Here is a 24016-nt window from a genome sequence, read left to right on the forward strand (position 1 = left end):
GCTTCCAAAAGCTCATTAAACTGATCTGGTTAAGGGCCATCAACCCTCTTAGATTAGAGCTATAAAGAGCTTCAGTGGACTCGACTCTTCTGGGTACTCTAATGAGTGATGAACTCTGTCACAGACAAGAAAAAGCTGCCTGTGTCGTGTCTATCATCATGCCCCCTGCCATAAATATACTCACTGGTGTTTTTCTTTTTTATTAGGCAGCGTATTCTGTGTAAGACATGGAGAGACTGATTCTTCAACCGAGAGGAAGTAACTCAAGTCCGTAGAGTTACATGCAAATAAAATCAGTAAGGAGCTCAGCATTGGGCCTTCAAGGCTCACCTTAGATTCCTGGGTGTGATTAGCATCCCGCTGCATGGAGTAAACTGGTGCTCTGCTGTGAATTTCTCATGAGGAACCTTGGTGCTACATTATCTGTTCAAGCACGAGGGCCCTGGTGCTCACACCTTTCCTTCAAGCTCCAACACAGAGCGTATAACAATATATTCGCACCAAATCTGGGGCTCCCTGGCCGTTGTCAAGCCGTGTGTGTTTACAGAGGGAAGTGCAGACCACTATCCATTGGTATCACCCACCATCTAGGCCAGGGGGATGCAAACCAGCATCCCACCAGCTTCAGTTCTGGAGGTGTGTAGTTTGCAGGTGGGAATTTGGCTTGGAAATTGTTTTGTGCTAGTCAAAGTAGTTTCTTAGCTCAGTATTTGAGAGAGGAAATGTGAAATAAGCTGCATTTGGACCATTAGATACCTTTTGTATTTCAGAGGACGGAGTTGTATTTGGACACTGGCTCTTAGTTCTGAGACTCATTTATCATTCTGTGTACTAGGGTAGTCCATGTTGCTAAGACTGCTAAAATCAGAGACTTCTTTTGCTTCAGAATGGCAATTCTATCTATCATTTCTGTATCCAACATAGATGGGTAAGCATATGAAACAGCGAATATAAATGACTGTTTAGAGATAGTTGAGTTGGCATTAATCAGGGCTCAGGTATTCACACTGAACCTGACGTTTGCATTTTAATATAGAGCAGACACGCAGAGCAGATTTTGCATTGTCTCTTTTCTGGAAATGCCTTTGGGGTTTCACAGACATCAATACTTTCAGTGCCAGGGTTTTGAGTAGAACATTATTGGGGTAAAAATGCAGATTAAAGTCTTCTTTGAGCTTGCCAAACAATCCCTTTCATTTTTTTCCTCGATGAGGAAAATGGATTTCATTCTTCCTGTAACGTTGGAAACACTCCAGCCTGTAAAATGATTCCCCAAGTTGTGATACAGCTTCTCTAAGGAGAATATGTTACCATTTCAACAAAAGACGTTCTGGCAGGTTTTCTCCACCCTTCATCATTACTTACAGAGAGTTTTGCCTAAGAGTCTTCGTTACACAGAGTCTAAAAAGCACCTGAAGGTTTATTTCCTCCTCCTGGAAAGTTGGTCTGTTTGCCTCCTTTTTCTGTGGTCAGGTGTGCCAGTGCCTCCTTAAGAGCCTTTGCACGTGGTGCTACTGAGAAACCTGAAAAACAGTGGAGGAGGATGAATTGAAGTTGGTAGGTAGTCCAGTCTCTTGGGTAATCCTGTCAAACTGCAGGACGTAGGCTTTAGGTTTTGTGTACCGTAAGTGTGTAAACACAGCCAAAACGCTGCATTTTTTCAAACACCTAAAGTCATGTGTTTTAATAATTGGAGTTGTGCTTGTTATTTTAAATTCAACTGCAAAGCTTCCTGTCCCTTATATTTGCAAGGTGGTGGGTAACTGCTCCTACCTATTGAAAAATGAGGCTATTTGGTGATGAACACACATCTCCCAGCCTTTACTCTGTCGCCTGAATGAGATAATCTTTCATCTCTTAACTTGTTACATTGCCGCGAGCTCGCTTTATCAGGCTGTGTAAAGGAACGTGTTTCAGCCCAGGTGTATTTTAACTGAAGGCATGTCTGTAGCTGTACTCCTCTACTGCTAGGTACCTGCGAGGCTCCATCACCCCAAGTCAGCTGAATGCTTGTTTGCAAAACGTGCCTCTTTGAACCAGAGCACCAGATTACTGGAGTGATCTGGAATTCACCAGATGAGGTGAATTCCTTTCTTGGGAACCAGAAAGGAGCATTCTGCTTGCTGGCGAAAGCGAGCATAAGATGAAAGTCTAGATGTAAAAGGTAAGGGAGGATCCTGTACAGACCGTAGCTTTGTGAAATGGTTGTTTCTGAAGAAGAGTTTGGCTGGGGGCAAAAACTCCATCAGGTTGGCTTTACTTTGACTTTCGCCTTTATTTCTTCTTTATCTTTTATCATTTCTCTCCAATGTAAGCTGAATTCATTATGTTCAAAAACATAATTAGCACTCTTAAACTGCATGGAAATGGTGAGTTCTTGAGAATTTTTTAATAGGTTTTTTATATATATATATATATATATTCAATTGTGAGATTTCCTCACTCGCTGTCCAGGTGCTTCAAAATCACAACTTTATTAGAATTGAAGACTGTTGCTCTGCAGATGTTCCATTTAATATAAATATTCACTGCACAATTCCTTGTGTGTCAAGCTAGGGAAAGGTTAAAATTGTGCCCTCAAAGCTGAGTCTGCTCTGCCCTCTTGTGTCTTTGGAATGTGCTGCCAAATGGTCCCTAAATACAGATGCTTTATTATGAGAACTGGAAATTTTGCCCCACAGACTTAAAAGTAAGATGCAAACACATGGGTATTCAGTTATGGGTTGAATTGTCAGTGATGAGTACAGATCAACATACATTTGAACTAAATCTGTTCTGCCAATATTCCTCATGCACACACATGTCTGAGGGGAAGGGAAAACAACTTGAGAGTGTTTTTAATACAGCTCACAAGTGCTAGAATAAACCTGATTGAACATTCTGTAAAGTTGTGGGGTTTATGAATAAAGTTGTGGGGTTTATGAAGCTTCAACTGTAAAATTATCTACTAGAGGAAGGAGTGAGGAAGGCGTTCTTCCAGATGGTGGAGTCTGGACTGCTGTGAAGTTGTGGGTTGGCTTAGCTTGGCTGACTCCTTGATGTACCAAGTTTTGACCTTAGCAGAAGTGACAGTCCAAAGCTATGATAAGATTACAGTGATTAAAGGGATTCTGAAGGGCAAAAAAACCCAGTCATGTAGTGATTTAAATTAAGATACCTTCACGATAAGGTTCAGCTGCGTGCTAAAAAAAGAACCTGACATCTTCTCTGTGTGGTTGGTTGTTTTTTTGTTTGAAAATGAACTTAGGAGACAGGGATGAGCTGGATGTTCAGATTTCCTCCCCTTATTGTATCAGGAGAAGAAAACGTTGCCCTGGCTGTACATCCTCTCTATCCCCCGAGGAGCAGAGTGCAGCAGTGCTAGCTGGTGGAAGCAGTTTACTGAAAATATATTTATTTTTTAAGGGGCTTAACCATTTTCAAACCACAGAGCCAACTATTCTATTAAGAAGTGGCTTTTCTCAACAAAGTAGGAAGTTTGGAGTTTGATTCGGTCAGCTGTAAATCTTTTAGATAGCTTAAGGCTTAACATTTGCTCCATGAGCGTTGGATGATGACTGACCTGAGTCAGTCCTGATTTTGACATGGATGTTTTTCTCCTTATCTTAATGGGTGTTTACAGAAGAGACCTGCACTTTTCAGGAGCAGCTTTGTTGTTTCTCTGCATAGAGCATTGTGTGATATGGAGGTCGTGCACCCTGTTTCTTCAGAAATAATCCTGGCAGCCTTTCCAGCCACAGAGCGCAACCCTGGCACAAGCTGTGCTCCATTTGTCATTGCTAAGTAGAATTAGGGCCTCACACACTCATGTGCTTTGGGCCAAGTCTGTTGCACACGCAGGGGACTCCAGGTCTCCTCTTGTACTCCTTTGACAAACTGCGTCTTCGCTCCACCTGTTCCAGAAATTCACTGTACCAACTTCTTTTACCATTCCGTTCTCCTCAGCATACCCTCATTTGGTGCTCCTGTTACCTTCTATGTGTAGAGAAGAAGATGCTGCTAATGAGACAGTACTGAGCCTGGTCGGAAGCCAGGAAAATCTTGAGTAAACACACCTTTTATTTTATGTTTTTCCAGTAACGGTCTCAGGATTTGGGTTGCTGATGCTCAGACTGAAGCTTCAAACAGGTAGTTTGTTCAGCTCTTGCAATGACCCCAGTAGCATCAACAAGTCTGTTTCCTGAAGCTCTCCTTAAACCAGTTCCATAAAGCCCCCCCTCGCCAAGGGGAGGCGAAGCCTTCTCCCCACTTTGCAAATGGGAATGTAGAGATAGGACATGTTTGGTGATTTGATCATGGTCTCGTGGCAAGAGGTTGGTGGTGTTGGGAATAAATCCTCATTCTTCAGCCTGTCTGCTCTGCTTCGTAATCCCTAGATTAGGTAGTGAAGGATGGTGAATTACTAGGTAAGGAGACATGTTGAGACTGTAAATCTGAAGTTTAATAGGCAGTGGTGTCCTCGGGTTTTTTTTCTAGCCACAGGTTCTGAGCTGTCCTCACAGAAAATCTCTGACCATGAACTCTGTTTTTAAAATCCTTTTCTGAAGACAAAGAAATGCAGTTGCAGAGCATTGGGTCTGTGATTTATTATTTGTTGTCTTGTCTCTCCAAAATTGTAAGGACCAAAGAAATCTGAATAGGAAACTATTTTATGGTTCATCTATTCTTACGGTGGTTTTTTCCCCCGCAATGATCCAGATCTGCCCTCTGTGTCAGTACCTCTTATAGTGCAAGGACCACCTGCCGTCACTGAAAACCGCCCAGGGGTGGACTTTCTTGTGCAGCCCTGTCACAGTGGTTTCCATTTACTATCACATAAGATTTGGTTCAGCTGGGAACAGCTTATTCTTATTTTTCCCCTATCTATTTTGCCTGCCTGCGGTGTGGGAGTGTGTGTGTTGGGTTTCTTGTGCCTTCTTCCTTTTGGGGGTTTTGGTATCCTGTAACTGTTTGGCAATCTGCCTGCAGGCCACCAGTAGTGCACGGGCCCTGGGTAGAGGAGCACTGCTCAACATCTCTTACTAAAGCAAGCCCCGAGCATAAAGATTTCCGCCAATTCTCACTGCCAGAAAACTTTTTCCCCAGCCAGTATTTAGTCTGCATCTTTCCCATCTTCATATCTCATTGCTCCTGTCACTATTGTTGAACTTCATCCGGAATAATCCCCTCCTTGCACCAACACCAAGGTTTGAGTACTCTTCCATCTCTCCCTTGTTGGTTAGCTGTGTTACTCATCCTGCAAACTGGCCTTCATCAGTCGTGTTTTCCACCTTCATAATAACGTTGTTGCTCCATGGGAGCAACAAAGCTCACCCCAGATGTGCCAGAGCTGACTGCCCCGACGCTGTACAGAGGGAGGCGATTGCTGCCTGTGACCCACAACCTGTTAGTGCCAGCTTCCCTGCTGTCTTCAGAGGTCCCTCTCTTCCCCTGCACTTGCAGTGAGCGTGATCCCAGCCGTGATCTCCGTTCAAAGATGATGGCGGGATAAAGTGTAGATAGCAGTGGAAGAACAGAAATGACAGTTGAAAAAAAAGACTGTCATAGAGAAGAAATGGGGATGGGGATGAGAAAAAATGCAGAAAGTAAAAAAGAGAAGAGAGGGAGCTTCAAGATAATCTTGAAGAAAGGGGAGAATAATTTAAGGAAAATATAGAAAGCACACACCACAAAATTTGTGTCAAGGCATACAATAAAAATGAGGACAAAGACAAGGGAGGAACACAGTGACAGCATTTTGACTTTTAAATTTAATTACGATCTGGTGTTTCTAACAATAAAAATGCTACAGATGCTTTTGGTACTTGTCTGAAGTGAGAGCTGAACCCTCCCATGACCTGAAGAGTCTTTCCTTGTTGCTGTTAAGTTGGCAGTTCTGGACCTGACATGGTCCACCTGGAGTCCTGGCTGTATTTCAAAGGCAGGTCTCTGAGAGACTACCAGGCACTTGGAAAAATAAATAAATACCACTGTCTAAGTGTGCCCTATAAAAATGTACAGCCTCTTATATCACAGCAGTACTTTGACTTATGGAGAGATTTTTCCTGCTGATATCTTCGGTCCAGTAAAGGCTGCATGAAGATAGGGTTAATAATCACGGTAATCTGTTTATCACGTGATTCAATGTATGTATCCAAAGGGAGGCAGGAAGTGCCTGAGTTTTAGTTTCAGATCCAAAATGGAAAGCATAGAAATTGCATTTGTAATAATCTCTTGGGAACTAAAGGCACTTGTACATAGCCTAGGATGGAAGATGAGGTAGAGTCTTTTCCAAACTTGCTCTTTTGGAAGTCTCTTCCAGTCAGCAGCATCCCAACGCACAGCTCAGAGCTGAGTACCGATGGTAGAAGAGCAACAGCATTGGCTCCGTGCGCTGGTTCTGGGCTCTATCAGCTCTGCGTCCTGATGCAGATACAGAGTCACTTCTGCTGGTGGTGCATGGCTAATGCAGCTCCGTGGGAGGCATGCAATAGCTGTGGCCTCATACTTTAATAGTTCTCAGACTGCTCTTACAGAAGTGCTTCATCCTCACTAGGGCGCTCTGATGCAAATGAGAATATTGCTTGGTTTTAGATTGGAGGGTTAGGCTGTAGTGTCAGTATGAAGGGTCAGCAGCGGGGCCAGACTCACATCACCCATTCTCATCTCTAGACTGTTATGTTTATTTGTTTGTGTATATATTGTTGTCCTTTTTGGCAATGGTTTCCCACGGTGACTGGTCACTACTGGTTTGCGAAGAAGCAGTAACAGTGGCCAAGGGTCCAGCGCCTGACCACAACTCAGCAAGATCCTGCTGAAGCAGCTTACCCAGGCAGGAGGAGAGGGGAGGGTTCAATGTACCACTAGCTGTTCGTTTGCACTTTGTGGGTTGTATGGCATAGTTCCATGCTGGTGTAAAACGGTATTGAGATTGACCCTCAACCACTGAATTAGGTCTGCCCTGGACCTCAGTGCAGAGAAGGTGCGCTGAGACTGCTGACACTCCGATAGCAGGAGCTCAGTGATGAGAGAAGGCTCCAGCAGGTGTTTGGCACCCTGGGAAGGAGGAGAGGATCATCACTGGCAGCTGGAGAACTTGTTTTTAAACCTACAGCTACCTTCAGAATTGCAGTGTGTGCAGTTAAACTCAGAGCAGCAGCTTTTTAGCTGTAGGCCATACTGGAATCTTGTATTGAGTGAAGGTTTGTTTGTCCTCAGGTCTGGCTGTGAATTAATGGTCTGTTTTAGAGGCTTCAGTGGGGTAGAATTGCCTTCTTGGTGGAGAAAATGCCGGCGTTGTGCGAAGTCAGTAGGAGCACTTTGAGATGCTAAGAGTCTTCTCTGCTAATTTTTGTTGATCCATGTGGTCTTTTCTAAGTACAAAGTCAAATAAATTACTGTTTGCCCCTTCCTTCATCTCCCCATGCAAGTGTCATGTAATTGGCAGGAACGCTGAATCCTCCCTGTCTCCTGTCCCTGTTTGCATGGGAGAGAAACAGAGGGAAGTGAGGTGGAACCATACGTCCCTCTGCATCTGCACTCTGAAGGCAAAGTTATTTGTGAGCCTTAAGCATATGGGTGGGAGAGCTGCCAAGCCAGAGTTGTTCCCAAGTATCTGTAAACTAAATCTGATTCCTTAAATTCATCCAACTAAGGAACTTTTGCTCTGGCAAAAGCTTGTAAATATTACAGTACCTGTCACTTTTGGATGGCACTTTCTGTTTTCATAGCAGCCAACTGAAAGCTTTGAAGTCTGGGATGTTTTGTTTAGCTTTGTAGAGGTTGACCTCAAAGCATCAATCTTTCTGCTTCTTTTAGGATGTCTGAAAATTTTTTTTTTTTCACAGAAAACTTCTTGTAGCGGCGGTATTGCTAATGGCCAGAGTTCTCAGATATTCTTAGAGCATTGAAGCATGTATTGAGATATGTATAACAAAATACAGAGAGTTTTGCCTCTCTGTTATTTTCAGCGTTTCAATTTTCTCTTCTATGTGAGGGAACATGCATAAACATATACTTATAATGAAGTGAAAAGCATTGATCTAAACAATGCTTATTAAGTGGTTTCTGGATGTATGATTGTCATTGTATGGTGTAGTTCCGTGCCGATGTGAAACAGTATAGGTAGTTTTACTGGGATTTTAGTTTACATGTACTTCTTAGTTTCTGCACCATCTGCACAGCACAGCCTCCACCTCTTTGGATTCTCTGTGCTTGCTGGGATAGATGTGGATGGTAATAACAGTCACATTTCGCTTATTTTCAAGACAAATTGCTGGTTGATATAAACCTGTACTTGAGTTTACCAGATGGAGTTGCTCCCATCATTTGTGCTGGTCTCCAGTTGCTTCTTGAAGGAAAGTGTCATGCTGTTTCTCTTGAAATTAGTCTTAAAAGTGAGTTTTGGCAGACCCGTTCTGGACTGCAGTTCAGTAGTGCGTAGCTAACTCAAGTTGTAACTCATTTGTGACTCCAAAGTTAACCTGGCCATAGCTAAAACTCCATGGAGGCAGTACTTTTAAGACTGTGCTCACTGAGGAGTTAGGTTGGATAGTTGCTCTTACTTGGGTGATGTTCTTGCTTTGACATTTTCAGTGTGTCCATAGCTTTTGCCTGAAAGTCTTAGGGCCCACTGATCTGTCCCAGAGTCATGGCTGAAGCCAAGGTTCTCTTTGCACTTGACATTGCAACCCAATCCGCTTGAGCGGTGGAGATTATGCTCAAGTACTTTGTGTCCTGCAGTGCTTTCCCCCTTTCCTGCTGCATTCCTAGGAGAATCAAAGTTCTCCTACAGTGAACAGGACGTGAATCCTAGAGCAATTCAACCTACTGAGTCACTAAGAGAGCTGGGTTTTGACTCCAGCCTTCCCACAACCCCGTGTGAACAAACACAAGGTCACCAGAAACACCCTGGAGCAGACCTACTGTGTTAAATTTTATGATCGTTCCCATGTTTTTTCTGTTTAACCAAAGTCCACTGAGCAGTCTTGCCAGGGTGTCTCAGAGGTGCTCTGACTGGCTTTGCCAGACCAAATGAGCACTGCTTTCATGGCAGAGAGGTCCCAATGAACAGTGGGATCTATTACATGACTGGCACCTTGGCTGAAGTAAATCCGTTCTGGAATCTGCTTCCTGAGGGGCCCTACAGTAACAATGGCTTTGTGCTACTGCCTACTCCAGCCATGCTTGCCGATCATTCAGGTTTTTGTAAAATGCTTTAGAAAATCATGCCTGAAGGCATAACGTTAAGAGCTAAGATTCCAATTGCTTTTCACCTCACTGGCTAAGTCTTGTGCAGCTACATATTCCTAAGCAGGTGATCGTTTTTGCTGCCTAACTGTGAAAATATGGGCTTCATGTTTCCATTTAGATTGTCTGAAAATTGGGCCTTTCATCTTCTGAAATGTTTCCAGAAACCCAAATTCAGGCCTGCCTGATAATCTTTCTGGTGCTTTAATGTCAACTGTCAAAGTAAAGCTGACTATCAAGAAGCTGTTAGTATAGAGAGGGCTGATAACGATGCATCTGAGAAGCTAAACCCCTCATCTCCATTTGAGTCTTTTTTTGTCTTGCAGATGAGAGGATCTGTTCACCACCCTTTATGGAGCTGACAAGTGCCTGTGGAGAAGATACCTTGCAGCTTATAGAGAAGAATGGACTGGCATTCCCATTCAGTATGTACATTGGCTTTTCCTTGGTGCTTCTAGTAGATTCTGAATATTGCACATGCACCCCCGAAGACTAGCGGACACTGTAGGAATGTGGGTTTCATTGCCAAAGTGTCAGAGATGTTAAAACCTTCCTGAAACAAATGCTCTGAAGCAGTCTGTTTGCAATGTGGAACAGAACCCCTCCCTATCAGCTTTTATTTTGCCTTTTATTGATGTTCCTTACTTTAAACACCTCGCTAGTAAACATGCACTCCTGGGAAGAGCTAATAGTTCTAACAACGTTAGCCTCTTGCCCTGAACTTGTGCAGGAAGTTTCTCCTAGCAGCTGCCTTCATTATTTTTCTTGAGAAAATCACTCCTTTGCTGACTGCCCCCTTTTTTCACCCACCTCTCCCTTTCCATGGTCCAGGCTACAAATATAATCTTAGAGGGTAGAAAGAGTGTAAAAATTACTATAGATAGCAGGCTCCAAAGGGCCCACAGCCTCAAATAGCTGCTACGATCTGTTTGCGCTTTGTAGCAAGTTTCATTGAGAGGTTTTCTGCTTTAATTCGTTCCTTTATTTGATTCCTTGCAGTATAAAGTTGGCCGAATCTGTTAGTTGGTGCTTGTTCCCTTGGTGCTCGCCTCATTTGTAATGTTCAGAGGTAGAGTTTTGTGGGAGAAGCATGTTTTGCTCTCCCAAATGAGGCAGGTCTCCTGAAGCTACATTGTAAAGCAGTAATTTAAAGCCCACTGAATGGCTTTTACCCCCTTTCCTCATGCGTGCACATTGTCCTCTTGAGGCAGGTTGGCTAGGGCTCAGTAGCATAGCCCTTGTATTCAGCAGGCCTGAATCAACCCCTCTAAAGGATGATGAAATTAAAAAATAACACTGAAAATTAATACAACCTGGTATTGTGGGAATGATTTTTCTGTCTCCTCTCTTTTTTCCCTTAAAAATGCTCCTGTTCTCCAGAGCACGTATCTGTGAGACATCATATACCACTTTCCAAAATTTTAAGTTATCAACTTATTTTGGACTCGTGCAGGACATCTGTCTTTCATAGTTGCCTGTCCTCTTGCTGGCAATTTGACTCTTCCAACAACCCTCAAAGAAGTCTTGTCCTATCCACCCCCTCACTACTTGCAAGTTTTCATCTCATCTGCTTAACATATAAATAACATCGGCTGTAGTCATCATGTGGGTCCCAGGGTCTTCAGCTCTTCTCTGATTTCATAATAGCAGGAGCATGTTGTTTCTTTCTTCTTACAGGTTTAGGGTGGAGGTGAGAACCAGGATATACAGAGCAGATAACAAATATGAAGGAGAAAGAACTGCTACTGGGCTCTTAGGTTTTTTGTCCCCCTCTATGGTTGCCTGTGAAAAATATGTTGTATCTTAGTTTGGCTCAACCCATTTGGTTTCCTGCTATTCCCCAGAAACAGGGAGGTAGGAGAAGTTGGTTTCCACTGTGTCCCAGCTCCCTTGTTTTCAGGACGGTGGTGTTTTGTGGCACCTGTAAAGTAGCTCCAGCCTCAGGCAAAATCACATACTTATGAAGATGCCCTCTGAGTACGCAGGATGGTAATACCGGTACTGGTACTAACTTCTTAGCTGATGCTTTGCACCTCTGTCCAGTCCTATTAATGACCTCTGCTTGCACCTTAGTTACAGGGAGGAGTTGAGAGTAGGGCTTGGAGCAAGCCAGGCTTTGCAGTGATTGAGGACACAGTTCAAGCAGAGACTGTCACTGGTATCTGCTACAGTCCAATGCCTTGGTCTGGTGAACTCCAGTGTTTGCATGTGTGAGTGGGAATGGATTTATAAGGGGGTTGTGTGTCCTGTTTCAGTGGTGCATTGTTTTTTTCTTTTTTATTTACCCAGTTTGTAAAACCAGAGTGGCCCATGGAACCAATTCTCACGAGGTGAGTTAAAAAACTTTTGCAGTGTTATCCTCCTGCTTCCAGTCCCCCCATGGTGGTTTGCCTGGTGCTTTCTGATCCTGTAGTAGGCAGAATGAGGCCTATGCCCAAACCACTTCCTTTCCCCCCACCTCTCCCCCATGTTTAATTACACCATTATATTTTCAGATTTATCTGAAATGAAGTTAAATATGATGTTAACCTCTTGACGTGGAAGTTATTTCTAGCAGTTTCTAGCTTCTATAGTCTAGTTGCTTCTAGCAGTTTGTAGTCTCTAGTCAGCTCTGTCTGCAAAGAATCTCCTTCAGCCTCTCCTTTGATGGGAGGTCACATTCAGTGATGTTTCCACCCCACCATGTTTCTCTTCCAGCATGTATGTGGTGCAGGTGAGAAATGGTTTTGTGCTGCGAAGCAGAAGTAGGAGTGAAGGCCAGCTGGTTCCTCTCCTTGAGGGGAAGGGAATAGCAAATACAGACGGTTTCTAGGCATGTTCAGTTGTGGTAACACAGCTGGAGCTGTGGGAAGAACAGGGCTGGTAGAACTCCCTGCCTTCCCGTAAGGCAATTGCAGTTCAAATGGTTGTGTATTCCTGGAAGGAGTGCATTCCCTGTGAGCCTAGCTTCCTCTAAATTTAGGCGAGTTGAGTCCTGTTTTAATTCTTTTCCATTTGTGCTTCCTGCCTTCCTGCTCACCACAGCTTAGTTTTGAGAATCCAGCCCTAGCTGCTGGCTGTCCTAATGCCTGGCTTCCTTTGTTAACAACGTGGTCATCAGTCCAGGTTTCCCAGCTGCTCCTGAAACCTACAGTGTGTTGCTGCAGTGTCTCTGAGACCTGAAGGCCCTGAAGTAAAATGTAAATCTAGACAAACAGAATGGGTATGGCTGAAATCTTGAGTGACCAGTGTTTTAAAAATGCAGTAAGATTATTCATGCAGGCCTTAGCTTGGATCATTTTACAAGCTAACTGTCCTGTTAGTTTGCTGGAGCAGCCGCTATAAATTTTTGCTGTCATTCCCGAGAACACTTGGGAACTGGATTGTCAATGAATTTAAGACTCCAGCTTCCCTGCTGATTTTTCTGTTGAGAATTCCTCTGTAACTGCAACCTGAAATGCATGAAACTTTCAGTGCTTCTCCAGTCAGGCGAATCTTCCTTTGCTCTTCTTTCATACAGTGCAGGCATACCTCAGCCTCCTGCCAGAATTCCATTTTCTGAGCAAAAATTAGACTAAAATACAGCTGTAGACTGCACTTTATCACAGGAACTTATGACTAGAGTCTAGAAGAACCCCTGGAAAAAAGCCTGCAGTCTTACATGGTACTTTACATAGTTAGTAGTAGTAGTCACTTTTGGAGTTGCTGAGTTCTCAGGAGTGATCCAAAAGTGTATTTATGATCAGAGAGGAACTGTCTTGTAATTGCTATTTTATGGTCAATAATGGCAAGGGAAGCATAGAATACTCTGTTTACAGTACAGCCTGTTTAAAAGATGGAGCATAGGTCTAGAAGCAAGAATCGTTGCCTGTTTTATTAACAACTCCTCCTTTGCCTTTTGGTAAATTGTATAATTTTCTGTAGAGATATTCCCACTGCAGAGCTGATGCTGGAACTAGAACACAGCCTGACCATAAACCTGCTTTTCTTCATAAGATGATTATTCAAAAAGTTCAAATACTGGCTAACAGGGACAGCTGCAGGTACAGGCTTTGAGTTTGGGGCAAGACTGGCAGACTTTGCATTTTGCTGTAAAAACATGAGCTAGTTAAGCCAAGGTGCTATTAGTCTTGTGGTGTCTCACAGTTCCATGTGGCATTTGCACTAGAAGCCGCATTGGCCAGCTCAGCACTTGGACCCCACTTTGCCAGCACCGATTCTGTTAGACTTGAATAGAAATAGAGTCTAAAGGTTGTCCTTGCCAGCTGCCAGCAGGTCAGAACATAACTGACCTTTGGTAAAGCTGCCTGGAGACATCACTGAGACCCATAAGCTGAAGAAATGTGTCCAGAATTTCTCTCTTGCTTCATGTGGAGCAAACAGGAATGAAAAGGCAGAGAATCACTGTGGGTTTTGAGACTGAATTCCTTAAGGACATTGTCAGTAAAAAATCTTGGTGCCAAATGTTTTGGTTTGCCTTCAAAAGAGCTCTGCATTTATAATGAGGAATGCTATTTGGAAATTATGATATAAAGTATTGTTCCCATGATACTGCCAGACACAGCAGGTCTGTGCTAGATGACAAAGAGCAAGTGCACCCTGCGAGCAAATTCTTGGAGCTGTATTCATGCATGCTAACAGCCATGAGACATCGCAGTGAACCAGCATAAAGCAACACCATGGGAGCTGTATGGGTTGCGTGCTAGTCCATGGGGCTGTCGGCACAGAGCTTTGCAGAAGTTTCACATGGTTTCCAGTAGCCTGGGTCAGTTCAGTGCCGAGAAGGTAAACTCTCTGGGTTTCCACACTTCTAAAACACGATAAGTACCTGCTCATCTTATGAAGGAGTGGTTTGTGGAGATTAATTAACTAATATTCAGAGAGAACACTATAGGAACAGCACAGTTCTTGCCAGTATGATGTTGCAGATACTATAATGCCAACAGTCTAAACAGGAGGAGGAAGAGAGCAGTGTTTCTGGCCACCAGTGAGAGACAAATGAGGTATGATGTTGCTGTGAATCATCTTGATGGACAATTCTGCTTGTTAGAGTAGGTTTCTCGCACAGGTTGTTACCACTCACAAATTCACTCTGTGCTGTCAGATAGATAGCATCTGGTGTAATAGAGACAGAGTAAGAATATCAGCTGCAAGTAGGTATTGCATGCACGTATTGACTTGAACTCAGAAAATGTTAATCTACTGAGTCATTGTGCATGCGTGCAGACAATTACGTGGTCTAATGTGGTCTAACAGATAAGGAGGAGTAAGGACAAAAATGTGCTCAGTCTTTTAACTGTGAATATGTAATCACTACATCATTTACCATGGCTATGTTTTTGAACAACAAGACCTATTATATTTACTCTTTGTATTACAGGAACAAAGGTGTTAGCAAAAATTCAGTCTGAAAGTACAGCATACATCAAATGAGCAACTGATCATATATAATGTATGAGAGAGAGCACAAAGTGGTAAAGTTTCTTTGTAAAATCCTTCCAGTGACCCTGACTTCACTAAGATACAGCTAATCTCAGAAAGCATGAACACTGAAAGGAAGCATATAGAAAGAGTGAGCAAGCAGTATAACTCATCTGCACCGTGCTGAGGCAGGAAGCTCCAATTCTATTCTGTATATTGCTGTGGAGTTACTGTGGGACCCACAGGAATTCTCATAACCTCTCTGGACTGTCTTACATCCCGAGTAGTACACTAGACCCAAGCAGGCCAGTGAGAAAATATTAACAGGCATAAGCAAAAACTTGTTGCAGAGCTTAGGGACTTCTTTGGCAAATCCTGTACATCCTGCACTGACTGAGTTAGGCAGCAGCCTCAAGACACGGATAGTTAGCTGTTGTCTTCAAGGCTCTTCAGAAGGGGAACGTGCTCTAACCAAAGCATCCCTACCTGTGGGAGGGAGTTGTGCCCAGAGGAAAGGCAGATAAAACGTATGTCAGGTTCTCCGGCCTTGGACGGTCCTCACTCATATTGACCTGACCAACAACATGCCCTACTGCCTCTGTGGATAACAAGGCCCAGCATCACTGGAGTGATGAAGAGAGGCAGCTGTTGTCCATCACTAAGGCCCTTCCTTTTTGGCATACTTGTTCCAGTCCCTCCAAGAGGACTATCCATTTGGAATAATGGGGTGAGACAAAGCCAAGAAAATCATTGAGCCGGCATTTGCTAGCCATAAGAACTACTAGAGTGTGAAAAAAAGTTCTCTAATGATGTGGGGAAGAAGTGTCATAGTTAGTACACAGAGCTGTTCCTTCTGTTGTTCTTATGATGCAGGCTTGTATCCAATACAAACTTAGTTGTCTGTATTGAGCAAATGTTTTACCCTTTTGTTGTACCTGCAGTTCCAGTAGCTTCCCAACTAAAAGCAGGAAATGAAATTGCAAAGAGCTGAGAAGAAAATGTTGATTGAAAATGAAAGATGCAGTGCTTGATAGTGTTTGGAGAGTAGTGTGTCAGTGAAATGAAACATAATGAAATAGGACTAGCTGCTGAGAAGGAATTCACACATGGTCAATATATATCTACCAGAAGATATTCCCCCTCATTGCTAGTCAGGTAGTGGGTAAGCATGAAATTATTGAAAGACTTTTGCACATCTGTGTGTGCATGTTTCCAGATGGCGATCATCTTCAACCAGGAGGGCCTGAAAGCTGTCCGCCCCCCTTGCGTCATTCAGAGCTTCATCAATCACAATGCTGTGCTTTATAAAGTCTTCGTGGTCGGGGAATCCTACACGGTGGTGAAAAGACCATCTTTGAAGAATTTCTCTGCAGGAATCTCAGGTACGTTATGCCAATTTAAAAGGAAATGTCAGTTCTCAGAGCCTTGGCACCAAACAGCTCAAATGACAAATACCTTTGAAAAGGCTGCTGAAGGCAGCTGGTTCTTACATACCATGTTTCCTTTTCTGTGTTATTTCAATAGGAAGGGAGATAACTCATCTGCTCTGGAAAACATACGAATGACATTCGTATAGTAAATATTTATGCAATGGTAACCTGAGTCTTACCTGTTAGAAACAGTGGTTTATGTCATGTGGAAAGGGGGAAAGGGAGAGAAATTCTCTTAATTTCACAGTAATTTCATGTGTCATTTGTTCCGGAGTTTATTTATAAATGTGCTTTGGAGAGAATTTCCTGGATTCCATCATTTCAGAACTTCCTTTCCCTATTTTTACCTTGATTATGTATGTGTGTTTAAATTAAAGATCGTGTGTGCTCTCCCCTAAATGAGCCACTCTGTTCATGTGAGGCCCACTGTTGTAAACCTTGGTGGGAAGTGTCCTTTGGTTTGTAGATACCAGCTGTGTTGGGGGCAAGGACAGTGATCCTCCTATATGTCACTAGACAGCAGCACTTCAAGAGTTTTCATTAAAGGTTACTAAAATTTCCTTTATGGAAGAAAAGCTGATTTTCTGAGAACTGCATTCTGTGGGCCTTCAGAAGCAAGAAGAGATTAGCAGGGCATGGATGGGAGCACGATCTGCCTGCAACTGCACAAACCCAGGAGGTGGGGTGGGAGGGCAGAAGGTAGCAAACTGAAGGAGATGAAGAAACAAGTGCAGGTTTCTTGTCACTTAGTGTTTCTGCTGAGCATAGTGTGTCCATGTGTGCCCACCATTGCGTTCTGCACACAGATACCTATTTTTTTTAGTGCATGTATAGTAGGATCCCAGTAAAAGTCCTTGTCTGTATGTATATATGCCTGTAAGTGCAGATGTATTTACATTTTGGTCTGCTCGATGTCCTGATCAAAGTTAAGTAGGCCAGAATCTGTGTTCATATAAACTCCTAGGACAGTTGGTCTTACTTTTGCTGAAAGGGAATGTTTTACAGCGTCTTTCTAAAAATGCCTTAGCTAATATCTCATCTGTTAGTGTAAGACTTGAAAGTTGTCTGGAAGCCCACATGAAAATAAGTTTTGTGGACAGATTAGGATAAGTGTCTGGCTTTCTTGCCCTCATCAGGAGAGTTTAAGGCGGCTGTGCTACAGGCACCTAACTAGGCAGATCCGACAGTTAAGCAGATCTGGCAGCTGTAAGGCACTCCAGGAGCTGATTCTCTGAAAGTACAGGGTCTTTCTAAATGGGAGGAGAGGCAAGAAGAGTACATGGTGGTGTCAGACTGCAGAGTGGATTTGGGTTTGCTTTTCACAGCTCCCCCATCTTTATTGTGCATGGCCCTGTGGCTGCTCTTAAATGTCCATTCAGAGAGACCAGCACAGCAGAAATACTCTGTTGCTGGTGCCACCTGTGTGCTGAGACTTTAGTCCGGGTGTTCCCATGTGGGTTGTCTGTACGATGCCATCAGTCTGCTGTGGTGGGAGTCCCTAGGGGAGACTTGTGGTGGATTTCTCCCCACCAGTAAAACATCTGGCACAGAGGGAGTGGGGGCGAGAGGTGCTGGTACAGTTCTCCCCATGGTTTCCACCATGGTACATTAGTGGTGGCTGTTGCCTCCGGGTGTCTCCTGCATTCCTGTGGTGCCTCCAAAGGGAGGGCGGGTCCTGACCATGCAATTTACTGCTTTCCTCCACAGTGACACTGCCCTCCCTTGATTCACAGGGATCTCAGCGTACCCTGGGTGCTATCCATCTGCTGCCTGCAGCAAATGCAGCTTCTCACCTTCCCATTGGAGCTGTTTCTTTGACTATAGCAAATTAGCAGAAATTAAGTTCATTATCTTACTGAACTTAGTTAATTCGCTCTGGTGAAGGAAAGGAAACTGGTTTCTATTAAGCCCGTGCCATTCTAGGTATTTGCAGTCCAATGTCCGAAAACCGCGGGTGACCCAGCCGTGGGTCCCTGCCTGCGCAGGCAGCCAAGTGCCAGCAGGCAGGAGAGGCCCCGTGGGTGGGGTGGGTGGCAGGGACTGCCCAGTAGGGATCAAGACCGGATTCCCAGGGCTGCAGTGCCATCTACTGTTCCTTGGACTAATCCTTTGGAAATTAAAATCTAGTATAAAGTTATTTACAACTCTCTTTTAATTCCAGACAGAGAATCAATATTTTTCAACAGCCACAATGTTTCAAAGCCAGAATCCTCATCTGTCTTAACAGCAGTAAGTATACTTGGTCTATTTTCCTCTAGCGCAGCTGGAAAACTATCTAGTCCTTTCATGTATAAGTGTTAGTAGCTAGTGACTCTCCTTCACAAGTCGTCTGCTTCTGTGTTGCAGGCTGAGGTCTGTTTGATACAACGAATCAGAGTGTCCCCCTCTGATTTTCCTTACCAAGCTCTGGTGAGGAAACACTGATGCAGCAGGACTGTGCTGCTTGCCAGGCCTAAACTCCCCACAGTTAATCTAGGCAAAAGAAAGAAGGAGGTTCTGAATGCAAATATCTGGCCTTTCCTATGCAGAGAGTTTAATAAGTGTAAATCACCCTTCTAGGACTCAGTTCTATGAGGAAAGACAAACAGTGAAAATTCAAGCAGAGAAATTGCCTTCGGCCAGTAGCTGTCCGCTGTGCGAGCACACCCGGACTGTGACCACAGGACCATTTCTGGGTGTCTCCTGAGTCCAGCAGTGCCATCTTGCTGCACAGTTTCATGCTTGCATTATCAGTCCTTTTAATAAGCTTTGCATGTATGAATCCTAACAAGATCTCAGCCACTCAGCTACTGAGAAAGTCACTTTACAGGACTTGGTCCTTTCAATCTCTTAAGTCTCCAGATTCTTTTCTGTTTTACAAGCTCTATTTAGGAGTAGTTTCATAGTCAGCAGTGATTAAATTTTAAGTTGTATGCAACACTGATAGGCATGCTAAATATTAATATTGTAATTGTGCTAGTCATAAATCCCTTTATGACTTAATTTACTTTCAAACTTAGAGTATATGCTCCTGTGGTGTACCTGCCATCTCATACACGTACATATTCCATACACAGTTCTGCAGGCATAACAGCATACTTGTGCTGCATAACATGTTTAAAAAGTGAAGAAAATTACATCTTCCAGTCATGAGTAACCTGAGTTGTTCATTGTAATAAACGTTTATAGAATAATTTACACATGAGAACCAACATAAAAGATATCCCCTTTGAATTAGCCCTCTGCCCTGAAGATATCAGCTGAGTTGTGTTGTATGGCTCAGATGAAATTAAGAGCAGGAGTCTGTCTTATCAGCCTTTTTAAACACAGACCTTAATCTACATTGAAGTAACATAATGATATCCAGAATGTTTGCAGCACAGGGTTAAACATGCCAGCTGTATTTGGTTTTTTAAGGTGTAGATCTAGTACTTAAAATAGTGAGTCTGATTCTCCATTCATTCCTACTCTGCTCTGTCTCTCGAGGAGCTGGACCAGTATAAAGAGGAAGAACTAGGTGCTTTAGAGCAGGTGAACTTCCAATATAGGAACAATTCTGAATTATTAAAGAATTTTCTCTTTGGTCTTTCCCTGTTTCATGCCACCAGGTTTCTGCAACTAGATTTGGTGGATATGCACCTGGAAACCTCTGAAAATCAATTTTTCCACTAAAAAGACTGTTTCAGAGTCCCTTAGTAATGTGTCTTTTTTCCACTATAGCTGGATAAAATCGAAGGAGTATTTGAGCGGCCAAACGACGACGTCATCCGGGAAATCTCTAAGGCGCTGCGGCAAGCTCTGGGCGTTTCTCTCTTTGGGATTGATATCATCATTAACAATCAGACTGGGCAGCATGCGGTCATTGATATAAATGCATTCCCAGGTGAGAAAGGCCTTTCCACTTGTGCTTTGTGGAATCTGTGCAGCATGTGCTTAGTGTGAAGTTTTACTGCTGGTGTTTCACATCATTGCTTCCCAGGTAGGGACAGTAGGGCAGCAGTCAAATTGTTCTGAGATCACACACTGTTTAATCCGGGAAGAGCAGAACCCTAATCTAGATATGGAATGTGCTAGTGAAATATTAGCTCTTAGGAGATACGGTCAAATTTTAGTGGGCAGCTGTAATACGGCTGTCATGCTCTTCCCTGCAAAGGGATGCCTGGGAACTGAACTGTGGGACTGTGTGCTGGGACCTGTCCCTTTGAAGATGAAAAGAATAATACATTCTATTTTAAGAGAGCCTTTTAAGATTTCTTTTTTTCTAGACTGTGTGCCATTAAAAGTGTTGAGGGGGTGGAAGCAGCAAACTGTTCCCTTGAAAATCTCTTCCTGTGCAAACTTATTCCCCACGAAAAGACATTTTGTGCACAAAAGCAACACCACCAGGAATCTGAAGAAGATTATAAAATTGTAGGTGCACAGAAGTTGCTGTGTAGGGTTAAATATTCTTGGAGGTTCTCATAAGTGGATCCCAGAGTAAAACAATAGAATAGAGCGTGTGAAAATGGGTAAATTTGTCCTCTGCTTCTTTTAGTGCAATATATGTCTTGGAAACACCTAAACAAGCTCCTTGACCACTGGAATTGTTAAAAGGATTTTAAGTGTGTATAATGGGAGGCAATAATGGTCTGTCACTTCAGCTAAATTCAGTAGCCTAACACAGGAAAAGAATACATCATCTCATTTGGTGCTGTTTTGATTGGTTTTTTTTCTCTTTGAGAATCTCTTCTCATTATCTGAATAATGATATTTGTTTCCAGAGACATACACAGGCTGTTACATAGTTTGTTTCACCTGTTATTGAAGACTTTTCAATAAGGCTGAGGTGTCTTTACATTTAGAGATCTTGCCCTGAGCCCCCATTCTTCTTATTCTTTCAATCCAGGTCCTCAATCCCACTACTGCCCTGTAGTTCCTTGCCTGTCTATCTCCACAGTGACTGGCTTCCGTTTAAAACTCCAGCCCTGCTATTCTCCGGTCACTTTTCAGCTTGGTTCTACCATATGGTGTTGAATGCAGTCTGCAGACCTGTGAAAACAACCTTCTGCCAAGAGCAGTGAAACAACCTATATTGGGTGTCAGATGGAGCCATATCAGTTTTATGAATGGGATTATATTTCAGACACCAGGTCTTTAAGTCAATGATGCATGATGTTCTTTTGTGATCTTGCATCCTGAATTTTGGTTTGGTATTTTGGTTTTGGTTTGTTTGTTTGTTTTTTCAAGTATTGCTTTGGATTTAGTGCTTTGCACAGACTGAAATTCCCCTTTTCTTGAAATGTTGAAAAGTCCAGATTGGGGAACAACTAGTGGCAAACTTAACTATTTAAAGAGGAGTAGAACTTAACTATTTAAAGAGTAGTAGTAGCAGAATTTTGCAGAACTGCCTTAAGCCTCCTGCTCTCCTCTACCTCTACCCTAAGGCAACAGTTTTTTTGATATTCAGCCCAAGTCCTTTCAAGAGGCTTGAGAGCACAGGGAAGCTTCTTGTGCACGGGCCTACATTGTGACTCACACAGGATTTTTTTGGTGGTGAACATGTGGGTAGTGAAGGTAGCTTTATCACCGTGGGATAGGTTGAAGACCAGTTGGAGAAAGTCTAGAGGATAGCAGCAGGGACCAGACATATGGAAGAGAGAAGGCTGGGGGTAGACAAAACTGCCTTCGATTTGTAAAAGGCATCAGAACAGAGAGAGATGGGCTGCTCTCAAGGGCTACTGAGGGAGCAGCTTCTTTTGGAAAAGAAGTAATGGGGTAAAATACAACAGAAGAAAAATTACCTCTCAGCACAGAATATTGCCCAAAAGTATGTTCAGCCCAAGCAGCTGCATTTCCCTCCAGTGGCCAGTATGATTAAAGGCTGGGCAGCTTCAAGGGCTGGCTTCATCGTTGGCACCAGCACCTTGCTAATGAGAAGTTCCAATTCAGCCCTGCTCAAGAGTCACTGATGGGCAGCATCAGCAGTGGGATCTCACTGTTCCTGGCTCATTGCAGCCCCAGGAAAGGGCTTTCCCTTGCTCTTCTTCCTCAAGTCATCCTGTCCGGCAAGACAGGATGCTGTAGAACCAAACCGTAGCCAAGTTAGGCACTTTGGGGACCTGCTACTTTATCTCTGCACCACTGCACTGGGGGAGGGAGGGGAAGAGATGCTCTTTAAGGTGCATTCACAGCCTCTTCATGGAGCTCAAGCTATGGCTTGGCATTATCCAACTGCCCAGAGGCATGGCTTCCTTGGGTGCTGTCTTTTGTGTTTACCAGGCTTGATGCTCCTTTGAACCTGCCACTCCATGGATGTCATCCTGAGATTAGTTTAATGTCAGAATTGAGAGCAGATGTACCTGTAGGAGGATGTTGTCTGTTATCTGCTGCATTAGCACCAGCAAGTCTTCAAAAAGATTTTAAAGATAAATGTCTAAAAGGCCTATTGTGTCTCCCACTCTGTGGGAAACCACCGGGCTATATTTAGCTGTGGTTACCAGCTGAGATATTTAACTGTAGGCAGAGTCACGTAGTATGTGGGTTTTATCTTTGTCTGACCTCAGGTAACTGAGAGAAAAGGCTCCACGTAGCCTGCTGTCCTGTGCCCATGGCTGAGCTCACCCAGCCCGAGCAGCAGCTTGTGCACATGTTCTGCAGCCTGTCACCAGTACAGGTGAACTGCTGGTTCTGTGTGCGTGTATGTGGCAGCTGGAAGCATCGGATCTGGACATGCACTTTGTGTGTGTAAATATGCTGCTGCAAATGCAGGACATGGGCTATCCATTTCTCTCTGCCCAAGGGAAGACGCAGAAAAGCCGAGAATGTGCCAGATCAGGGAGAGTCTCCTAAAAATCAGGCAAGTAGCATCTCTAATGCTAGCTTAAAAATGTTCGTAAGCGTTTCTTGTCTCTGCAAAGCTCAGGAGAGCAGGTACTTGTTTTCAGATGCGTTACTGAGTGGACTGCCTTCCTATCCATGCTTAGCTACAGGACCCTGGAGACTGTTGTCAACATAGCAAAATTCAGGCCTCTTGTAGACAGGCATTTCCAAAATGGTTTCGATGGGCCATGCTAGTATAGTACCTGCTGGAGCACGATTCATGCAACTTTTGTGCTTTGAAGCGTTCAAAACTTATATCCTCCCACTGATTTCTTGTGTGACATGAACCCCAAATTCATTGTCAGTAGTTTCTAAAGGTGTAGTTTAATCTGCCCTTCTTGATTTCCTTATCATCACAGCATGGTGATGTCCTGCAATTGCCTTTTTTTGAGAGGTCTGCAGTAGCAGCCAGTGAACAGAGCGAGGCAATATCCACAGAGTTTGCAGCCTTCCCCAGGCATCCTGTGGCTCAAGAGTTGAGACACCCTGGTTCTTTATCTCCTTTCCTTGTATTTATTTTTTACAAGCCTGTGAAGTTTCTTCTGAGTGACCAGGCAGAAGTATTTGTGCATTTCCACCCAGCGTGCAGAGGGCTTGCACAGAGGAAGCCTGCCTGACACGTACAGCTTCTTTAGACTGTAACATCTGCTGATTTCAGGACTGAATAACTGGCCATCTTATTGCTATTAAATATTTAAAGCAACTTCTTTGTGAGTTTGCCAGGTGCCCTCAAACAAGGCTGGTTTGTTTTCAGTGAGCAGACACGAAACACTCTAGGGTACTATGGATCTCCTCTGAATATTAAAGCTGTTACTATGGAGATGGCTTATTCCCAGGGTGTTTGAAGCACTCTGAGTAGATTTGAAGGCTAATCCCATGGCTTTTACATAAGCAAGAAAGCGTAACAAGCACCTCTGTCAAAGAAGTGGAGATCTTGTTCTGGCTCCCATGACCGGCCATAAGAGTCCTAGTTGCCCCCTGCCGACCAATGGATTATCGTGTGGGTCGCTGGGAAACTTGACGTTTTGAAATGGCCAATTTGTTTGGTGAATCTGTTTAAGGGCCTTTGCGAAAGGAAAACTGGGAGCCATTGTCTCACATTGCAAGTGTTTTGTCTGACC

General features: G+C 43.6%; 2 protein-coding genes across 7 annotated transcripts in view; one reads left to right on the top strand and one right to left on the bottom strand.

The window, feature by feature from the left end:
• The window catches only part of ITPK1 (inositol-tetrakisphosphate 1-kinase), a 154576-nt gene that overhangs the window by 122627 nt on the left and 7933 nt on the right, over positions 1-24016 (top strand). For all 6 annotated transcript variants that reach the window (XM_075753666.1, XM_075753667.1, XM_075753669.1 and 3 more), the window contains 5 exons: positions 9555-9653; positions 11518-11558; positions 15845-16010; positions 18220-18287; positions 19758-19920. In XM_075753666.1, coding sequence (XP_075609781.1) covers positions 9555-9653; positions 11518-11558; positions 15845-16010; positions 18220-18287; positions 19758-19920 — 537 coding nt within the window. The remainder of the gene's footprint in view (positions 1-9554; positions 9654-11517; positions 11559-15844; positions 16011-18219; positions 18288-19757; positions 19921-24016) is intronic.
• Positions 1-24016, bottom strand: part of SLC24A4 (solute carrier family 24 member 4) — a 410963-nt gene that overhangs the window by 69183 nt on the left and 317764 nt on the right. The gene's annotated exons all lie outside the window — the stretch shown is intronic.

The sequence above is a fragment of the Balearica regulorum genome, chromosome 5, assembly GCF_011004875.1.
Source record: "Balearica regulorum gibbericeps isolate bBalReg1 chromosome 5, bBalReg1.pri, whole genome shotgun sequence".
Classification (NCBI taxonomy): domain Eukaryota; kingdom Metazoa; phylum Chordata; class Aves; order Gruiformes; family Gruidae; genus Balearica; species Balearica regulorum.